General features: G+C 41.9%; 1 protein-coding gene across 1 annotated transcript in view; it reads left to right on the top strand.

The window, feature by feature from the left end:
- The window catches only part of CUL3 (cullin 3), a 105556-nt gene that overhangs the window by 52145 nt on the left and 31506 nt on the right, over positions 1–21905 (top strand). Inside the window, exons 4-8 of the mRNA XM_075937566.1 lie at positions 661–821; positions 2222–2336; positions 5460–5688; positions 8763–8908; positions 20067–20243. Coding sequence (XP_075793681.1) covers positions 661–821; positions 2222–2336; positions 5460–5688; positions 8763–8908; positions 20067–20243 — 828 coding nt within the window. The remainder of the gene's footprint in view (positions 1–660; positions 822–2221; positions 2337–5459; positions 5689–8762; positions 8909–20066; positions 20244–21905) is intronic.

Genomic DNA, 21905 nt, shown 5'->3' with positions numbered 1-21905 from the left:
GCTTCAGCCATCTGGCTTCTACTCTGAACGTAGAAAGATTCTTTATTCTACCAACAGCAGTCGGTACAATAAAAGATATTACTTCACCCACCTTGTCTTCCGTAAAAAACAATTTGAAACTTTCATTTCCAGCTCTATTTTGATTCAGTAGATCTTTGTTACAGAATTAAAGTTGAAAATAAAGGTTTTATTATCGGGGAATTAAGGTTCAGATTTGAAATGTGCAGATTTGTGCAGTACTGAGCTTTTTTTCTTAGAGGAAACAGTTAAATTGGTTTGTTCCCTCTAGAAATAAAAAATGGTGCTGGAGAGAGTTCAGATCATAGAATTTGGGCATTTCTACGTATTATGGTGATTTTTTTCACCTATAAACAGCTGAAAAGTATAAAGGATATAGATTTGTCTTTACCAGGATTTTCTTCATACATTGTGTTGAGTAGTCTAGCCTTTTCTTTAAATCTGGGTAAACGACGATTTTGAAAGCTAAATATTGTGCTTATAAATATTAGCAATCTATGTTTATGTGGTAGGGTGGTGTAATTCAGTTTAATCTGTTTGCATGCAGTTTAAAACCATGAACAATCTCTTAAATACGTTTTGAATTATACAGGTGTGTGAGAGAGACCTTGTATTGACATTTTATGTATTTTTGCCTTGTAGGATCGTGTATACGTACAGCAAAATAATGTGGAGAATGTCTATAACTTGGGGTTAATAATTTTTCGAGATCAAGTTGTACGTTATGGCTGTATAAGAGATCACCTACGACAAACTCTGTTGGATATGATCGCAAGAGAGCGGAAAGGAGAAGTTGTAGACAGGTATGATGGCTCTAACAGATTACTGTTGTATTTAATCTTTAAACATAGAGTGGTAAGTAGTATTTGCAACATAAAATATGTATTGCTCACTTGCTTTGAAAACCACCAATCAGTGTGTACTTTTGATCACAAGTATGCTGGAGAGTTGTTCTTTTGGGTAGATGTATCATGAAATGTTAAATGAACATGTCTGGATAACATAAAAGGTGTACTGCTAACAAAACTGTTAAATAAGTATTTGATTTAACTACAAAGGTTCAGTGATACATCTTGTAATATTCTTTCATATTTACTCCCTGATTTTTGTTGTTTTTTGTTTCAAGTCTTGCCCATTACTTTGCTGTCTAGGTTGCTCTGAAATTTGTGGTTGGGGTAGTTCCTTACCCATTGCTTCTCCTTTTTTCTTCTTTTGTTTGGACACTCCTAGTATGACTTCTTTGGACAGGAGAAGTTTTATTTTTCTCTCTTGTACTTTTCCCAAGTTTTAACTTAAATCTCTGTTAATTTGTTCCACTACAAATTCATTTCATACTCTTTTACAATTTTATCAGATGCTGAGTGCCATGCCAAATGCATGTTGCTGCACCTGAAGTAATTTGAAATTTGCAAGTTTTTTGAGCTTTTCCATTTTCAGGTCCTCTGTTATGCGTGAAGGCATGTAAACTGCATGCTGTTTTAATTTCAATAATGTCAATGGGATTGCCAAACAGGTATTTTAGGAAGAGATAATATCTGTCAGGAGCTATACACTGTCCCCTAGTGCCATACAGTGCGATTTCCCCCAACCTAACATCCTTTTCACTCTTCCATTAGCTTTATTGACATGTCTATGTGCTTAACAATGTTTTGACTTGTCTTTTGTCAATAATAAAAAAATTTGTATATTTTCACTGATCTAGACCAGTGCTGCAATTTCAATTGTGGGACTCGTCTCGCTGAAATAAATGGTGCTCAGTTGGTCTCTTTCAACTTAGCCTTATTTAAAGCAAAAATACTTTTGGCTGTCCATTGTACTGTGGCTCTCCATTGTACAATATAAACAGAAATGGATTTAAAATCTATTTACACTTCTTGTCAGGCTACTTTCTTGCAGACGGGGCGGAGGGGAGAGACACAGACAGGTTTTCCTGCTTGGCGATAGAATATCAATCATGCTCTCTTGCTGCAAAAGCGGCTAGGACGGGGCGGTGAGCATAGTAAGCACGGGGTGCAGTCCGCTAGTTGTTTTTTGCTGATAGTGGACTTGATTTTTTTTTTCCCCCAAAAACATTTGAGATTTGGGACATTGAGAGAAATCATCTTAACAATATTCATACTGTTTTATTAACGTACATTTTTCTTTTTTGCTCTGTGCCTTAAAAGCATGTATGAATCTCTAAATTGTTAATATCTTTTGGCAGAGGCGCAATAAGAAATGCTTGCCAGATGTTAATGATTTTAGGTCTTGAAGGAAGATCAGTCTATGAAGAAGACTTTGAGGCTCCATTTTTGGAGATGTCTGCAGAATTCTTTCAGGTACAGCAATGTTGCCACTTAAATTTGTATTTTAACTGGATGTGAATTAGAGCTAGTACACTTACAATTATGGATAAAATTTTGCCATGGTAAAATAAGCAAAATTCACAGACCAGTCTTGGAGGGAAGGGGGGCAGGAAAGGAGCCCTGCCGCCTGAAGCTGAAGAATTAACGGAAATTCATTAAAATCATAGAATTCATGACCAAATTGTATCCTTATTTATATTTTCCTGGATAGTTTAAGGAAAGAATAGGTAAGAATCCAAGCATATCATTCAATAATTGCATCTGGATGGATAAGGTTGGTGTTTTTGAGTGTGACTGTATAACAAAAGTTTTCAATTAATGTTAAGTCATATACTTTTATTGTGTCAGTACAAAAGTAAAGTTGTTTAGTGAGTTGTAGCTTATGGACTAATACCCAAATAAATTTGTCAGTCTTTAAAGTGCCACCGGACTTGTTATTTTTGCCTTATATGAGTGATTGAGTATTATAGAATTAATAATTTTGCAGGTCTAATTGTATAAAATTTAGATGGGGCCCTTGAATAATGAATTAGGAAAGTTTAACAAATTTCCTAGTTAAAACTTGGGTTGGGGAAAAATGAATTTTGTATCCTGAGAAATTACTAGAAATCAGCAACCATACCCATTATTATTTTTAAAAAGTTATTTTTTGAAAGTTTAAAAAGGAGTACAGGCAGTCCCCAAGATATGTGGATCCGACTTATGTCGGATCCGCAGTTACGAACGGGGATTTTCTCGCCCCGGAGGACTGGAGCGGCGGGACGCCTGGTCCCGCCACCCACCTCCTCCGGGGCGAGAAAAGCTGCTCCCCGTCTCCCTGGTCTGCTGGGGGAGCCAGCAGACCAGGGAGACGCTGAGCAAAGCGGCGGAGGACCCGGGCCGGACCACGGCGCTGATCTGGAAGCGCCGCGGTCCGGCCCGGGTCCTCCGCCGCTTTGCTCCGCGTCTCCCTGGTCTGCTGGGGGGGGACGCAGCTAGTGCCCCCCTCCCCCAGCAGACCAGGGAGACGTGGAGCAAAGCCCGGGGCCTGTGGTAGAGCAGGTAGGGCGCTGCCGGTTGGTCCCGCAGCACTGCTCCTTGGCGCTACTGGACCAACCCGGCAGCACCCCAGCTGCTCTGCCCCAGGAGTCCTGATTCAGCTGTTGCTGATCAGTTTCAGCAGCGGCTGAATCAGGACGCCTGGGGCAGAGCAGCTGGGGTGCTGCTGGGTTGGTCCAGTAGCGCCGAGGAGCGGCCGCGCTACTGGACCAACCCAGCAGCACCCGAGCTGCTCTGCCCCAGTCGTCCCCAAGTCAGCCGCTGCTGAAACTGACCAGTGGCTGGCTACAGGAAGCCCGAGGCAGAGTTGCTCTGCCCCGAGCTTCCTGGGATCAGCTGCTGATCAGTTTCAGCAGCAGCTGAATCTGGACGCCAGTTCCGACTTACATACAGATTCAACTTAAGAACAAACCTACAGTCCCTATCTTGTACGTAACCCGGGGACTGCCTGTATGTATCTCTGTATTATTAATATGTAGGTGTCCAAAATAGTCCAGAAAAATTCCAATAACCGAGTTTCCCTAATCTGAGAGAACTAAAGATGAGGTGCTAACAAATGTCAGAGGCAAAAATGTTTCATCATTGGTGAACTGCATGGTGAACCTATGTTGACTTCTTAAAACCTAATTGCCAAAAATAATTTTGGAAAGTAGACTGGAGAGCCTTAGTTCAATATTAGATATGTTTGTTAAAGAAAAAGTATCAATGTCGGATTTCTGAGTTTTAAACTGCTAAAAAAGTTAGAAGTGGGCTATTTTCAAGAGTGAGAATTATTTATTTGAGGAAAAAAATTAGCAACATAGATAAAATAATGAAGAACTTTCTTTCAAAGGATTCTGGTAAAATTTCTTACTAGAAACTACTAAAGAAATTTTTCAGCTGTTTAAGAGTTACGTCTTTTAAGATCTTGTAGAGATAGAGGGGAGAAATAAATAGCCAATTCTCAATGTATCTGAGTTAAATAAAATGTGTTTAACGTGGTGTGGTTTTTTGCCTGTTTTCTGTTGTGATAAGTACAGTTATCTGCGCTGCATACACACTTTTATCTCATTATATGGCCCTGCGCATGTCCCATGGGCCACAGTTGTGTGCTGATTAAGCCAGTGGTTCTCAACCTGCAGCCCAAGTGATCAACACTAGGACTGGTGATGCTCACTGTACTAACTTTCTGGAAGTAGGGAATACAGCACAATGTGCTAGCAGTAATTTAGGCTAGTCAGTTCCCAAAATTGAATTCCATTAAAAGACCTATATTAATAAAATTAGGCAATTTCAGCATCATAGTGGCAAACAGAATTTAGCATAAGTTCAAGGTAAACTTTGTTGGAAGATTAAATTGAAATAAATCAGTGGAACAATTTGATTCCAATTCTTGTTTTCCATATGAATTCTAAATACCTCAGAGTAACTGTGCGCAACAGATTGAAGACGTTTGTTCGATGTGCATTTATGGTTATATGGTTTAAAGATGTTGGCAGTCTAACAAGAGAAACAAAAATATAATAATGACCAATTGAGATGAAAAAACAATTTGATATGAATTAGAATCCTAGAACTGGAAGCAAAGGAATCTTGAGAGGTCATCCAGTCTAGTCCCCTACACTCAGGCAGGATCAAATAGTACACTCTACAGTAAAATTAACTGGAATAATAAAGGCTGTGAATCCTCATCTCAAGTTTATCACCAGCAGCAGTTAAGACATTTCCATTGTTCTTTCCTTTCCTCTTTTGCCCCCATAGTTATAGTACTTTTACAGCTAGGTACACTATATTGGGGAAAGGGTTATGTTTTCCTCTGGATCATATGGCTATGGCTATTATTGGAAACTAGACACAGGATTTGCCAAGCCAAAAGAAACCTGTGTTGTTTTGTGTGCACCAGGCATGATCTTAACTTTGAGCTTATATAGTTTGAATTAAGTACATGTGCAAGTCTTTGTAGGTTCATAGGTATAGGGATTTCATATTTTTGTCATTTTTTCTATGTAATTAGCCCCTATTTATAAATGTGATTAATGCAGAATAAATTTCATAGAACTTTCCCATTTTTAATCACAGATGGAAAGTCAGAAATTTTTAGCTGAAAATAGTGCTTCCGTATATATAAAAAAAGTAGAAGCTAGAATTAATGAAGAAATAGAACGGGTGATGCACTGCCTTGATAAATCTACAGAAGAGCCAATTGTGAAAGTTGTTGAAAGGGAGCTTATATCTAAGCACATGAAGACAATAGTGGAAATGGAGAACTCTGGGCTTGTTCATATGCTGAAAAATGGAAAGACAGAAGGTAAGACACATCTCACTGGAATCAGACATGCTTGGAATGCTGCTGTAATTCTTGTAATCTTGTTTCTAAGTCTTAAAAGGGATTCTCTTTACATATTAATTCTGATGCTCCTTTGGACATCTAAATTAAACCCATTTTTTGTGAGTGTATTTGGGAAAGTTGCAACAACTTTAAAGGCATCTTAAGTTAATTAGGTCACAGTCACCTCAGGGAAGGGGACTGTAGCATACATGTCGCATACTTCTCCTTCGTACCAGATGTGCTGCTTTTCAGTGAAATATGAAAGCACCTTTTGAAAAAGATTGTGTATTATATTGTCATTATAGTGTTCCCTCCCTTTTGTGAATGACTGTAATGGTAACCTGCCACTTTTCTGATGCATTGATCTAAAGTGCATCTTTCTATGTCAGTGTCAGAAAGATTCCATGAACTAATTTTGACCAACAAACCACAGTTTGAGAACTGCTGGAGCAAGCCTTAGCTTAACAGTAGATTACCATGATGAGCACACTGAGGGAAGAGACTGAAAACTGCTTTGAAGAGAAGAATTATCTCAGTTCTCTTATTGAAATAAAACGCACGCGCACAATTTTTTCTTTCCTCAATGTATCAATTTAAAAGGTGAAAAGAGACAGAAAATATTAGTTATAATTTCCTGCAGCAAGAGAGAACCTGAGTTTTCAGGATAGCTAAGGACACATCTGCATAGCAGGGCAAAAGTCAAATTGAGCCATGCAACTTCAGCTACGTCAGTGGCGAAGCTCAAGTCAAAATAGTTTAATTTGACTTTTGACACTATCTACACAGCAGGAAGTTGAAGGAAGAAGCTAGTGTGGTGTGAGTGGCTCTATTAGTATTCAGTACATATGCACTCATCCTCAGTCTTCTGAATTCTAGTACATTCAGGAATTGATACTTTTTGAAAGGGTGTGGGGGGGGACTAAAACTTTTATGACTTCAAAATTGTAATGTTAAAAGAATAGTCAATAAAAGAACCTTAGACCACTCACAGTGGAAACAGACCTTCAGTCATGTGGCTAAAGCACTATTTTAAAGTAGAGAAACTTAGAAGAATAAGGAAAGTGAGGAGAAAATGAAAAAGGAGGAAATCAAGAAAGTGAGTCAAATTCAGAGACTCGTATTAGAAAGAATATTAGTCACACAAGTTCTGTATTGATTTCTTCATCTGTTTAAAAAACATCTCATCATTTAATGGGGTTTTGCATTTACATTAAGGTAGAGCTTTTCAGAGGAGAAATGTTATAGAAATGCTAAGTAATGTATTAATTATTTCTCTGCAATAAACTGTATAGCTGTGTTCATACCACAACAGTAAGAACAGGAAGGCAATTGAGCTGTCTCATATGCAAGTGGTCCTTGTTCCGAAAGCAACTGTAGAAATTCTAGGAAGTCAGATAAAAGGTAACACACTAGATATTGACAGAAAGCCAAGGAGTAAGTACATAAGAGTATTAGCAGTGTGGAAAGAGACTATGCTTTAGAGGATATGGATGTATAAAGTAAAGTGGCTCTGAGGTTTCAGGCTGGTGAGATGAGTAGCTGAGTGCTCAGTGAAGGAGTATATGGAAATTTATCCTCCGATTTGGAAGCACATCTAGTTGGGGATAAGCAGGGATTCAAAGCTATATGAGTGATAACTCAAGGTAAGACTGAATAGAAGGGAAATATTTGGAGATGAAGTACTATGTTAGAAAATCATCTGCATAACTGGTGACTGAACTTATGGAAACGTGATGTCAAGAGTATGTGGAGAAAGGTATCTGGAACAGACACCAAAAACATGACACCAACAGAAAGGACAAAGTAGGAGTAGATGGTTGGTAAGAAGAGAGCCAATAGAAGGCTAAAGATGAAAGATTAGTCAGCAGAATCAAAAGCAGTGGGCAAAGAAGGGAGGGACAGAGATCAATGTTCCCTCCTAGCTGCACAGGAGCACAACCCCATAGCTGCTGGAGCCCTGCTCAGCCAGGGGCTCAGGGCTCTGGGCACAGAGTTGGTTGGCTGGGGGAGAACATGTCCTGGTAGGAACATGTCCCCTCCCTATGGCTGGGAGGGACTTGCTGCCCTGTCCTCAGTAGGGAGTTGCTGCCTTAGCTGAGGGAGAAGTGCCTCTCCCACAAATAGGTAGCTCCATGCGTGGAGCCTTAAGTCCTGCATTAAGCAGCTGCAGGCCATGCTGCATGCAGCTTACAGGAAACCTTGCAGAAGATTCTCATTAATTTAATAGTTTTTCCAGATCTAGAGAAGAAGAAGCCAAAGAAATAGGTGGCAAATACTAAGATTTTTTTTTGGAGGCAAAGATAAGGAGGAAAAGAAGATGATAGTGAGAAAGGCAAGTGGGATAAGTGACTTTTTTCCCCAATATAAGAGCTTGCTTAAATGCAGAAGAAGCTAAAGATGGGAGAACCATTAAAGGTAAGCGGGGTGAGTAGGAACAAAATAGAGGGCTCATGACGATAGAGCAAGCACAAATCTAATGGCATAGGCACTGGTTAGAGGCAAGACCTCTGACACAGGAACAAGAGACAATGATGGACACACAGGCGCACAGAGAACCGAAGAAGGATGAGGTATAAGGGACTCAAGATAGGCATGGAGGCTAGAGCTGAAAATTGTTGTGCAGTTACAAAGATTAAGATTTTTATGTCCAGGATTAATTTGGGTCTGTTTTTAGCTAAAAATAACACATTTTTGATGGAACCTTACCAAATATTAGCAAAAACTATGAAGTTAATTAATTCATTTTTATTTTTAAGTATTTTCTTATACCCTTAAATAATGTGTGTGATCTTTGGGATGGCAATTTTGAAGACTACATTGTTAAGTAAAATGTATAGCGCATCCCCACTAATATGTATCTACAGAATTGTGATGCTGTATTGTTTTGTTCTGTTAGCAGAGAGGGTTTTTTTTAATCAGAGAGTCTGCTGCATGTGATTTTTCTAAGACAGAACTTTGCCCTCTTCATACCTTTGCTTATCTACTGAATGAGATGCATGCAAGTACAATACATGTTGGCTGTAGTTAACGATATTTCACTGTTTTGTTTTCAGACCTTGCTTGCATGTACAAGTTATTTAGCCGTGTGCCCAATGGCCTGAAGACAATGTGTGAATGTATGAGTTCGTATCTGAGGGAGCAAGGTAAAGCTCTAGTATCTGAAGAGGGAGAAGGAAAAAACCCCGTTGACTATATACAGGTAGATAAATCTTCTGATTGTCTTCTTTTCTGTCTCACAGGATAGCAAAGATGTTTGAGCAATGCCTTATTTGGGGGTTAAACCCCTAAACTGATGCAAAAATGGTTAACCTAAAATTTATATAGTTTTATTATTATTACAAACCTGTCTCTGGGGAATTTGGGAAATATTTTAATTACTTTCATATGTGTGATGCTTGGAGAATAATAGCTCAAATGTTTGTTTTTCATTGAATGAAATATATTCAGGCTAATTAAAGAGATTTCTAGAAATCTCTTTTTTTCTCCCAATAATTGACAGGCTCTAAAAATTTCAAGGAGAATACTTCCTTTTGACCAGAAAACTACACTTAGCGACTCCAGGTATATTGACTAGCAGATGTAGGTGGATGGACAGCACACCACATGGATGATTTATACTTTTAGACCACAACTTTATTCATTTTAACATAGAGGAAAGGAAGAGTATGGACTCCATACTATTCCTCTCCTCGGTGTTAAAATTAATAAAGTTGTGGTCTAAAATAGGGATGTTAAATATCGTTTAATTGAATAGTCAAGTAACCTCAAGAATTCGTATGATTAGTTGACTGTTGTATAGTCCCTGGGGGTGGGGCTGGCAGGCAGTGTGCTCCAGCCTCACCCCTGTATCAGAGGCAGCAGTGCAGGGTGCCAGGCAGGAGCTGGTCCACGAGGGGAGCCAGTTTTAAAAACAGCTCCCCTCGCGGACCGTCTGCTTGTTGCCCTGTGCTGCTACCTCTGATAAGAGGCAGCAATGTGGGGTGGCAGCAGACTCTGTCTAGGGGCGGGAAGGTCTGAGCTCCCAGACCTGGTGCGACCCAGAACAGCCAGGCTGCCTGCCTGCCTAGCTCCTAATACACTTTAAATGCAGAACTGCAGGAGGAGTAGGTCCTGGACCTGTTTTAAGCCAGGACTGAGCCGGAATGCTGGCCAGCCTGCTAAAAAATGTACTGGCAAGCGTGTGTGGGGGAATGCATGTAGTCTATAGCATTAACCTATAAGCTTTTGCTTATCGGTTAATCGACTACACTATTGCATGGCAAGTATGGATCCATGCCCTGCTCCCATATATTAGGAGTGCAGAGTTACAAGACCACCACCATAAAACTAGCACTTGTGGGCTTACTCCTGAGACTTGCATCTGAATTCTCTTTGCCTGCTCTCCACCACATGAATGGGAAAGAGGCTGCCAAGAGGATTACCTTAGTACACAGATGTCAGATCCTACTTTCTCATTTAGATGCAGACTCCACCAGTTAAATCTCAGGTCTCCTTTATTTCAGGAGCTGGCCATCTTAATTTTTTCCTTGCTGGACAGTAGCCATAAATTGCAACAATGTAAACAGTCTTACCTTTCTTAATATTAAACTTTCACTTACTATTTCTTACCATTCAACTGTGTCACCATTAGTATACCTACACTGCACTTGGGAAGTGTGATTGCAGTATGTGTAGACTGACTTGAACTACATCAAAGCTAGCTTGAGGAACAATGGCAGTGAAGCTATGGCAGCGGGGACAGTTGCATAAGCAAGCCCCGCCCACCTGGGACCCTGACTATATGCTAGGGCAGCAATTGCTTTAATCTGCAGAGTAGAACCTTAGCGTTACAAACACCACAGTTGTTCATAACTGTGAAATGTTCCTACTTGACAGGGCTCGACAAATAATACAATCTACTCTCCCATGGGCGAGTAGATTGTAACCTGGAAGAGCCGGGTTCGGGCGATCTGCACATATGCAGAACCATCTGTGCATGCGCAGATCACCAGACAGCGTGGCTGGCGAGCGGGGATTGCCGTAGTTCAGCGAGCCCTGCTAATTGAACAAAACATAACGATTATGTTTTTTCAAAAGTTTACAATGGAATAATGATTTAAAACATCTTTGAAACTTTACTCTGCAGAAGAAAAATGCTGCTTTTAACTATCTTAATTGAAATTAAACAAGCACAAACATAGTTTTTTTATATTGCCCAATCTTTCTAAAACTTTTCCTTTTTATTTTTTTAGGGGTTTACATTTTAGCACAGCACTGTACTATAATTTCTTTGGGGGGGGGAGGGGGAGATTCTCTGCTGCTGCCCAACTGCATACTTCTGATTCTGAATGAGGTGTATGATTGATCGGTCAGTACACAATGCTGTCTTGGTTCCACTGTTGTTGTTACTCCAGTTAGCTTTGATTTAGTAGATGGAAGCTAGCTCAAGTATGATCAAAAGTGTTAGTCATGCCTCCCAATTGCAGTTTAGGCATACCCTATGACAAAGGTGAAAAAATCCACCAGACCTCTGCGAGTTTGATTTTTGGAAGGAAAAAATTCCTTCCTGATCCCAAAAATGACTATTGGTCTAATAACAGTATCCTAAAATCATAGTTTGTAAAGCAACATACTAAATATTCTTTGAGTAGTGACCCTGTGGGTGCTCCACTCTAGGTGAAGGGTTGCTCTGAGCCGCAGATCGGAGCTTTGTACAGCAGTTTCCCCCCGTTGAGCCACGCGTGCCCAGGAGGCGTCTCGAGCCCTTCCCGCCTCCTGAGGAGCACAGCTCAACCCCCTCCCTTTCAGTTCCTCTTTAACTGCCCTCATCAGCGGACGGAGCAAACAGGAGCTCCCTGTCAGACTCTCTGACTACTCTCCCTCTAGCTAGTTTAGGCATAATTGTTTCCCCTGTTATATTCCAAGTTAGCTTTTCCTTGTTTCTTTCTCCCCCTCAAAAAAAAAAAAAAAACACCACACCCAACCCCTAGTAATAGGAATAATAGACTTAACAAAATCCCCCCTCAGGGGGGCTTGAACCTGCTTCAAACCGGGACTCTGATGAACCAGTGTTCTCCTGGCTGTTCAACACAGGAAAGAAAGAAAAGAGATTTAAAAACAAAAAAACCAACACACGGAGACAGACGACAACAACAATAACAGATAAATAAATAAATAGAACAAGCTCAAGGAGGAGAGAACCAGCCATGTCCAGCTCCTCAGGCTTTAAAAAATGCGATCAATGCTGGGATCCTATGCCGGCTTCAGATGGCCATTCAAAGTGCATTCGCTGTTTGGGGGAAACTCACTCTCCCCACAGCTGCACTCATTGCAATTCACTCACGGCGAGAACCAGAAAGGACCGAGAGCTCCGCCTGAGAATGATTTTATTCGAAAAGGCTTTACAGCCCGCTGGGGAACAGGCTACAGCGCGGCAAGAGCCTCCCCACCCTCCAGGAGTGAACTGAGAGGCAGACCCTCACCATGCCGCTGCCTTCCAGCCTCTTCCTCTCCAAAATATAGAGGAGAAGCACACCACAGTGGGAGGACCCCCGCCACGAAGGCTTCAGGGCGATCCTCTCACTCCGCACCGGCATTGGGGCGCACTACAGCTGAGCGGCCCTGGGAGTGCTACAGGCAGCCGGCACAGCAAGAAAAGCTGGCGCCGATTCAAACCGTGGCGCTGCTTCAAGCCTCAGCAGCGCCGAAAGCCTCAGCACAGCTTAAAGCTGTGGTGCCGATTAAATCCACGGCGCCGCAGCAAAATGAGGTCCAGCCCGCTAAGCGGCTAGCACCAGCTACAGCTAAGCAGCATGATGCTGCACTGACGCTGCCAGCACAGCCAGACAAGCAGCCAGATGAGGCTGCTAGTGATCAGCCCTAGCAGGAAACTGACTAAAACAGCAGGCATCACTGTCGGTGCCTGCCTTCTACGTCTTACTCCCCTGAGAGGTCTCCATCAAGGCAATCCCCTCCCAGGTCTATGTCACCTTTATCCTTTCAAGACACTCCTCTTCCTGAGGATGACCGTCACACGGTCTATTCCTCGCGACATGCATCACGTAGGAAGTCTCGCTCCCATCATTACAGGGCTCCACTACAACAAAGCCCATGGCACCCATACGGCCTTACCCACCCCCACCTTATTCACCACAATGGGGACCCTGGGAACACTGGGAGCCATACGGATGCTGCTCCACAGCTCGCTTCACTCCATCCCGGAGAAGCTTGCCTCGGCCACAGCCCCTACCTCCAGCAAGTCTTTCGGAGGAAGAGGCGGAACGAATCTCAGACAATGAATCAGACATTCATTCAATAAATGTCACACATCTGATGCCCTCGATGCACAACCAGATGATGCTGTAGTACCATCAGACTCTGGAGCAATTGACAATCTAAAACAGTTCCAGGAACTATTCAAGAGAGTATCGACAAGCCAGAACGTCTCCCTGCAAGAGGTGCAGAAGAAACAATACCAATTGCTAAAAAATCTCCATCCTACACTACATATCAAGATTGCCCTGCCTATAGATGAGGCAATAATGGAGACCTCGGAAGACCTGTGGAAAACACCCGCATCCATTCAACCAACTAATAAGAAAATCGACAGAAAGTACTTTGTCCCCTCAAAAGACGACGACTTTCTCTTCACACACCCACAACCTAATTCATTAGTCGTAGACTCAGCACAACAACGTGCAAAGCTCCCACAATACAGGATGGGCAACGCAGACAAAGACCACAAAAAGTTGGACTCCTTTGGCAAGAAAGTATACTACTCTTCCACCCTACAACTCAGAATATCGAATTACTCTGCTCTCAACAAATCATGACTTTGACAATTACTTGAAACTGGGAGAACTGATGCCACATCTCCCTGAGTCCAAAAGATCCATTTTGAAAGCAATTGTTCATGAGGGCCATATGATTGCCCGCAGCGCTCTCCGAACCGCAATGGATGTTGCTGACACCGCAGCCTGAGTTACAACTACAGCGGTGGTGAAGTGTAGAGCTTCTTGGCTCCAGTTGTCTGGAGTTCCCCGCGAACTCCAGCCCAAAGTGGAAGACTTGCCATTTGACAAGCAAAAGCTATTTGCAGCTACTACGGACGAAATGCTCCATAACAGCAAAAATTTTAAGTCCACACTTCGCACGTTGGGCATGTACATGCCGCCCTACAAACGCACACGATACACCCCATATAACTCATTCAACCGATACCGATATGGGCAATACAATCAACCACAGAGGCCCTATAAGGACATCAGACCAAGACAATGAGGTCCCAGAAGGCGCCCCAACCAGGCCTGCCCACCAACTACCTAACCATCTAAGCAACAAATTTGAAGATTTGGTCGAGGGCCTGCAACACCTCTCTTACGATCTAGCACCAGTTCAACATGGCCATCTATTCACCCACCGTTTGCGGCCATTCCTTCCGCAATGGGAATCCATAACATCGGATCGCTGGGTTCTAGAGATAATTTGAGTGGGCTATTCCATCCCATTTACCTCTATTCCCCCTATCCTTCCCCCTATCCCGTCCCTCTTCAGGGACCACTCTCACGATACCCTTCTAAAACAAAAGATCGATCGACTTCTCATCATCGGAGCTAAAGAAAGGGTATCCTGAGAGTTCCACAGGAGAGGGTTTTACTCAAACTATTTCTTAACCGAGAAACGAACAGGGAGTTGGAGACCTGTATTGGACCTCTGCAAACTGAACAAGTTTCTCAAGAAACAGCATTTCAAGATGGTCACTCTCTCCGCAGTCATTCCTGCGCTAGATCAAGGGGACTGGTTTGCAGCCCTCGACCTCCAAGATGCCTATTTCCATATAACCATCCACCCCTCCCACAGACGCTACCTACGCTTTGTGCTCGGACCAGACCACTTCCAGTACAAGGTTCTCCCTTTGTCTCATCAGCTCCGAGGGTATTTTTGAAGGTGGTATTGGCGATCGTAGCTGTGTATCTCAGATGGCAGAATGTCATCATATTCCCCTATCTGGATGACTGCCTTCTAAAGGGATCCTTGAGAAACCACCTCTATGATACATACGACCACAGCCCTCCTCAGTCATCTAGGCCTTCTAATCAACCAAGACAAATCAACTTTGCACCCGGTTCAAGATATAGAGATCATTGGCACACACCTGGACTCAGTTACAGCCCGAGCATACCTACCTCAGCAACGTTTTGCAACTATATAGGAAATAAGCGGGATGCTCAATTCCTACCACCACAGTACTTACTTGCCTCCGACTAATGGGATACATGACTTCCACCACCTACGTAGTCCACCATGCTTGCCTGCACTTTCGATGCTTTCAGCTCTGGGTGGCAACTGTTTACATCCCATCACGACACCCTCGAAACAAAACGGTTACTATCCCAACAAACGTGCTCGCATCCTTACGATGGTGGACAGTGCCAAACAATCTTCTGGTGGGGGTTCCATTCCAACAAATCGAACTCACTATCCAAATCACCACAGATGCTTCCCTGCTCAGCTGGGGGGCGCACATGGATGGTCGCGAAGTTCAAGGCAGATGGTCCCCAAATGAGACACTCTTACATATCAATCTCCTCGCACTGAGGGCAGTAAGGAATGCCTGTGCACGCTTTGCCTCTGACATCGCCAATCATACGGTCCGCATCCTAACGGACAACATCTGCACGATGTTCTACATAAACAGATAGGGCGGTGCCCACTCCCACTCTTTATGCCCGGAGGCTATTCGCCTGTGGAACTCGTGCATCCGCAACCAAGTCACCTTATAGCATCCTACCTGCCCAGGGTGAACAACACCAAAGCGAACTTCCTCAGTCGAAACTTCACCTTAGACCACGAATGGGAGTTACATACGGAGGTCACAAACTCAATTTTCCACCAATGGGGATGGCCATCTATAGACCTCTTTGCTTCTACCCAGAACACCAAATGTCCCCAATTTTGCTCACATGCGGGACTTGGCAAACACTCTCTGGGGGATGCTTTCCTAATCAAATGGACAGCCTCCCCCCCCACACACACTATGCCTTTCCCGCCATACCGCTCATCCCAAGAGTTCTACGCAAGGTCCTGAGAGACAAAGCCCTAGTCATCTTGATTGTTCCATCATTGTCTCGCCAAACCTGGTACCCATACCTTCACAGGCTAGCGGTCCAGCCTCCCTACCCGCAACCATACCGGATAGACCTACTATCTCAAGATGATGGCGGAATACTGCATCCACAACTCAGTACCCTGCATCTTCAGGCATGGCTTCTCTCTGGTTCTCAGAGATAGAAGATCGCTGCTCCCAGCGAGTAAAAGACATCCTATCCTCCATAGCAGGAGGCAGTCTACTCAGAAAACTTACCAACAGAAATGGACACGATTCTGTCACTGCTGTCAGCGAGCCAAAGTGGAGCCCCGTGCCTCCCCACTAAATACCATCCTAGACTACATTCTGGACCTTAAAGCATCAGGACTGTCAATCTCCTCTCTGAGTACACCTCTCTGCAATAGCAGCATTTCATACCTCGGTGGATGGCTTCTCCATTTTTAACCATCCTAGCATGAAGAGATTCCTCAAGGGACTCCAGAATGTGTACCCACCATATAAGGCCCCACCCCCCTTTGTGAGACCTAAATCAGATTTTGGACTACCTCACCAGACCTCCTTTTGAACCATTGGCAACAGTACCACTTCCTTTCCTTTTTATGAAAGTCTGTTTCCTCTTAGCCATCACCTCCGTCAGGAGGGTGAGCAAACTCGGAGCATTAATGTCAGTACCTCCTTACACGGTTTTCACGAATGATAGGGTCATGCTTAGACCCCACCCGACGTTTTTGCCGAAGATTTGTACAGAATTCCATCTCAACAAACTGATTGTATTGCCTACCTTTTTCCCAAAACCGCATTCTTCACAGACGCCAGACTGTATACTCTGGACATCCGGAGGGCTCTGGCCTTCTTCCGAGAAAGAACAAAACTATTTTGTAAATCTGAAAGACTTTTTATCTCCATTGCTGAATGAGCCAAAGGGACACCAATATCATCTTAACGAATCTCAAAGTGGATATCAACATGCATAATTAAGTGCCACTCTCTGGACAATAGACCGCTACAGCGCCCACCACAAGCGCATTCCACTCGAGCCAAGGCTGCTTCTACAGCCTTTCTGGGCAACGTCCCCTTAAGATACATTTACCGGGCAGCAACATGGTCTTCAGATCATACCTTTGCTAAACATTACGCTATCCTTCCACAGCTCAAGAGCGATTCAGCAGTTGCCACAGCAGAGCTCTCCACTGCCAAACACTGACTCCGGTTCCTTTCAGTCATATATTGAATACTGCTTTGTAGTCACCTAGAGTGGAGCACCCGCGGGGACACTACTCGAAGAAGAAAAGGAGTTACTCACCTCGTGCAGTAATGAGTGTTCTTCGAGATGTGTGTCCCCGTGGGTGCTCCACAACCCTCCCTGCTTCCCCTCTGCTCGGAGTCAAAATTACTCTGGAGGAGACGAACTGAAAGGGAGGGGGTTGAGCCGTGCGCTTCAAGAGGAGGGAAAGGCTCGAGAGGCCTTCTGGGCATGCGTGGCTCAATGGGGGAAACTGCTGTACAAAGCTCCGATCTGCGGCTCAGGGCGACCCTTCACCTAGAGTGGAGCACCCACGGGGGGACACATCTCGAAGAACACTCGTTACTGCATGAGGTGAGTAACTCCCTTTTCATCTTAAACTAGAGGAAATATAGGAAGTAATTGTAAATATCTGAGCCAGTGGGAAGGTGGCAGATCTGAATAGACATGTGGTAGCCCTTTACTCTTGCAATGCATGCATTTTCACTTCCTTGTCTGCCCAAAATACCCCTTCCATGAAGTGTTGCATCTCCCTATTAAGTGCAGGGGCTAAGGAAAGCAATTGCAAATGACTGAAATGCAGCTTTGTAACTTCAGTTTAGCTTTAATACCCCCTAGTTTTATGGGGTATTTGAAAGAGGACCTGAATGTTTATAATTACAACGTTTATCTTGTGTAGAGTTTTCAGTGGTAATTTTAAATGTGCGTTACAGGTGAAGCTACTTTGTCAAACGTAACAACTAACAAAAAAGCAGGACACATCACTCTGTTAAGGGATAAAATACGTTTTTTCCCTTCTAGGAGTTAAAGGAAAATTATGGGTAGCACTTACTTTAACAAGGCCTCACAAACTGAGCCAGAAGCATATTGTTACCCTTTCGTCTTTCTGTCCTCTCTTCATAGAGGAATAAAACCTCAATTTTAAATCCATACAAGTTATGGAAATGTTCGCATGAAAACTGATTTATTTTCTTTTATAAACCATCATTTATCTTTTTAAGGAAAATCTGTATTTGAGAGAGAGTAATGATTTACTACTTACCCCATGCTTTTGCTTTGAGTGAAAATTGAATTATTAAATTTGTGGATGTGGGAGGGATGATCGTTTGCAACTGTCTTCTATCTAAATGTTTACATTTAGATATAACTTTCTAATTATTGTTATACCTGCTTTACTTATCAACGTGGAATCAAATGGCCTTATTCCTGATTACTAGTAAAAGAAGCCATTTGAGTATAAAAATATTGATATTAATTGTGGAATTAGTTACATGGCAATGCTTCAGCAACTTCTTTACCAGATTCAAAGATAAGAGCCACTTTTCAAAGGTTTCAGAAGAAAATGCACTATTTGACAAGATGAGTTTAAAACTCTAAGAATTATTTTAAATTGTAAAGAAAAACAAAGCATATATTTTAAAAAAATACTTAAAGTAGGATTTTTTCAGAATTTCAGCTATTAAAACCCGATGGAACTAAAAGGATGTCTCAGAAAATGAACTGAATAAAAAGAGTTGAGACTGACTTTAATACCCTAAGAATTTCTTGGTACTAAGACAAAAGCAGTATAACCATAAAGTTGAATATTTACAGCTCAGTTGGGATATGCATTAGCAGATAGCATTTTCAGCTCATGAATATGCAACCAAAACCATCCCATGAAGGTGTTAAGCCAATAAAAGTGTGACAGCAGTTCATATTTGCGTTCTGCCATATCCCTGAAAGTGATGCCTCTTCCACCTTAAATGACAGGAGAAGAGTATCTGAACTGAGATGCCAACTCAGTATTCATCTCAACACACTTAAATATGCCTTAGTTGAATCATCTTGTATTTTTCAAGCATGCAAACAGCAACAAGACAAAGAAGCTGCAATATAACATCTAGAAGAAACAACTTAGTCCACCACTGCTTCTGCAACATGATACATCACTAGGATTCAGCATCATTGGTGAGATCTTTGCTAAAGCATTGCCAAAGGGTTAGACTTAAACTGTTGTTGTAATTGTAATGGGATCCTGAAATACTATTGTAATTTAACAACCCCGCCTGTTAATACTAGTTTTTCAGACTATGTACTCCTGAAAAGGAGACACAAATGAACATGGGTAAATAGAGAAATAGCATGATTTACTTTGTATTCAAAACTCTTAATATTCATTAATTTGCCTGTCTCAAGCCCGGTATTTAAATTAAATTGGTGGATTCATCAGAAATGTGCAATTTCATTTAGTTCATAAATGGCTTCTTTTAAGTAATTTAGTTTTAATACTGTCTTCAGTTTCAAAGGAATTTATTTATAATGGGCAACGGTAAGTCATAGAAGAGATGGCAGCTGAAGTTGTTGGTTTTTGTTTTCCCATCTTTTCCCTTTATCAATACATATTTGTAATTAGTGAGTTGCTTATTTGTGTAGGTTGTAGTGTTTCCTATGGCATGAGAACAAAATCATGTGACTAAAATAGTGTGTCACATCTCTGGACTGGCATTAAGAGAAACAGTTCAGATAGATCTTATAATTTTTTCCTGTGTAGAATATATTCTTTCTTTGTAATTCTAAGGATAAAAGTACTTAGTGCCTGACATTTTATAACACTGTTTCCTGCCTAAGATATTGTTCTAGAGTGTTCCACTTTGGAGAATGAACAGGCAGTAGTATTAAAAAGCCACACTCCCCTAAAACAAGCAGCTCAATTTTAGAGAAAACTAGATTAAATCTATAATAATACTACTTTATTCAACAGCCTAATAAGATAACCACATCACCAATAAAACAGCAGTTTTAGTACATTTATTTGCCAGGGTTTCACTTGAGTCTGACCATTAATTTGAATTACAGCAACTAGAAACATAATTTTAAATCGAAGTAAAGATTCAGAATAATACTATAAAATGTGTAGTTAAAAGCTAAATTAGAAGAATTTCTGACTTTAACTATAGTCTTCAGAAATGCAATATTGGAGTGTAACTTTCTTATTAGCAGAATTATATCTCTAAAAATATAATGCTATGCTCTATTTTTCTTAAGGGTTTACTGGATTTGAAGAGTAGGTTTGATCGGTTTCTTCAAGAATCTTTCAATAATGACCGACTATTCAAACAAACTATTGCGGGTGACTTTGAATATTTCCTCAACCTCAACTCTAGGTCTCCAGAGTACCTCTCATTATTTATTGATGATAAACTGAAAAAAGGAGTCAAGGGAGTAAGTACAAGTTCAATTACAAGATTATACTGAATCCATGGAAAACAATAGCAAGTTAAACTAAGCTAGTTGACTGTTTTTACTTTGCACTAGAAGATTTACCTGGTGTTGATCGGGTCTTAATTCCATTAATTTTTGTCTTTCTTCATTTAAATCATTACCCTGGGGTATGGCTGGGGATGAAGAGTTCAGTATGTAGGCTACCCCAGAGAGAGAGGACCCCAGCCTTCTCTCACTGCAGCAGATTGGGGCCCAGGTGAGAAGCTCCTCTCCATGTCCACTGCAACTCCAGTGGGCACAGTGGGAAAGAGGGTTCATGTCCCCTGGCTGAGGCAGGTTCAGGTTCATCTGTCCCCAGCGAGAGTGAGGAATATAGCAAACTTTGCACTTTTCCTTCACACCCTGTCAAAGGCGATACGAATCAGGAGTGGGGAATCTTCAGCACACCCTGCCTTCTCTAAAGGATGCCTAGAGGGTGGGAGGGTGGGGGGCTGGGTTAGTACCAGATGGGAGTGATGCACACCCACCCTCCGCCAGACCCTTTCACCTTCCTGATGATTCCGTTTCTTTTCTGTATTGCTTTGAGAAGGAATCCCATTCTAGGCACATCCGATTATCCTAGGACAACCAAACCCTTGCCTTGCTTTAAGTTATGATAACAGAGCCAAATTTAATGGTACATTTAGGAGGAATTATTGAACAAACGGACAGTTAAACTCTCTCAAATATATTGTAAATTATATGAATGTGCATGTAATTTAAAAATGCACTCTTATATAGTGTTTGTGTATGTAGTACTTTAAATATGTAAGTGAAAAAATTGCCTGTCACAAAAGTTAAATAGTTAAAATACAAAGGATGAGGAAAAAAAGTAGACTCAAGCATGACAAACAGTTGTTCATTTTCTATATATTTTTTGTCTTAAATTGCAATAAGAGCCAAATTAAAGCAATGCACTTTAGCATGGAAGTGGGGAGTTGAGCTAGAGATGGTTCGCAGACAGACTAGTCAAAAGAATTAAATTTGTAGGGTTTTTTTTAAATTGTTGGTGGATCGTGATTAGAATTACTTTAATATACTATATTATGTAACATAAATATATAATAAACCAAGAGATTTTCCTTTTAAAAATTTACAGCGGACTGAAAGAATGGCCAGTTTTTCAATTTTGGCAGCTTTTTTTCTTCTTTGAAAGAAAATTAAAGCATGACAGTTTGCAAGATAAATCAGAATGGAAAGAAGCACTGACCAGTGTGATCATTTCCAAAGCAAGATGCCTGGATTTTGTAAAACATTTTTTTTCAGGAAATTTTTTATTAGAGCAGCATGTACAGGCAGTCCCCGAGTTACGCGGATCCGACTTATGTCGGATCCGCAGTTACGAACGGGGTTTGCTCCCCGTCTCTCTGGTCTTCTGGAGACCAGCAGACCAGGGAGATGGGGAGCAAAGCCTTTGAGGATGCTGGCAGCGGGAGAGCCGCGGCGCGTCTGGGCTGTCCGTGTGCTCCGCGGCTTTGCTCCACGTCTCCCCAGACCAGGGAGACGGGGAGCAAACACCGTTTGTAACTGCGGATCCGACATAAGTCGGATCCGCGTAACTCGGGGACTGCCTGTACATGCTGCTCTAATTAAAAATTTCCTGAAAAAAAATGTTTTACAAAA

This window comes from Pelodiscus sinensis, chromosome 10 (assembly GCF_049634645.1).
Source record: "Pelodiscus sinensis isolate JC-2024 chromosome 10, ASM4963464v1, whole genome shotgun sequence".
In the NCBI taxonomy this organism is placed as follows: Eukaryota; Metazoa; Chordata; order Testudines; family Trionychidae; genus Pelodiscus; species Pelodiscus sinensis.
Note: the sequence above shows the minus strand (reverse complement) of the source record. Positions and strands in the feature narration are given on the sequence as shown.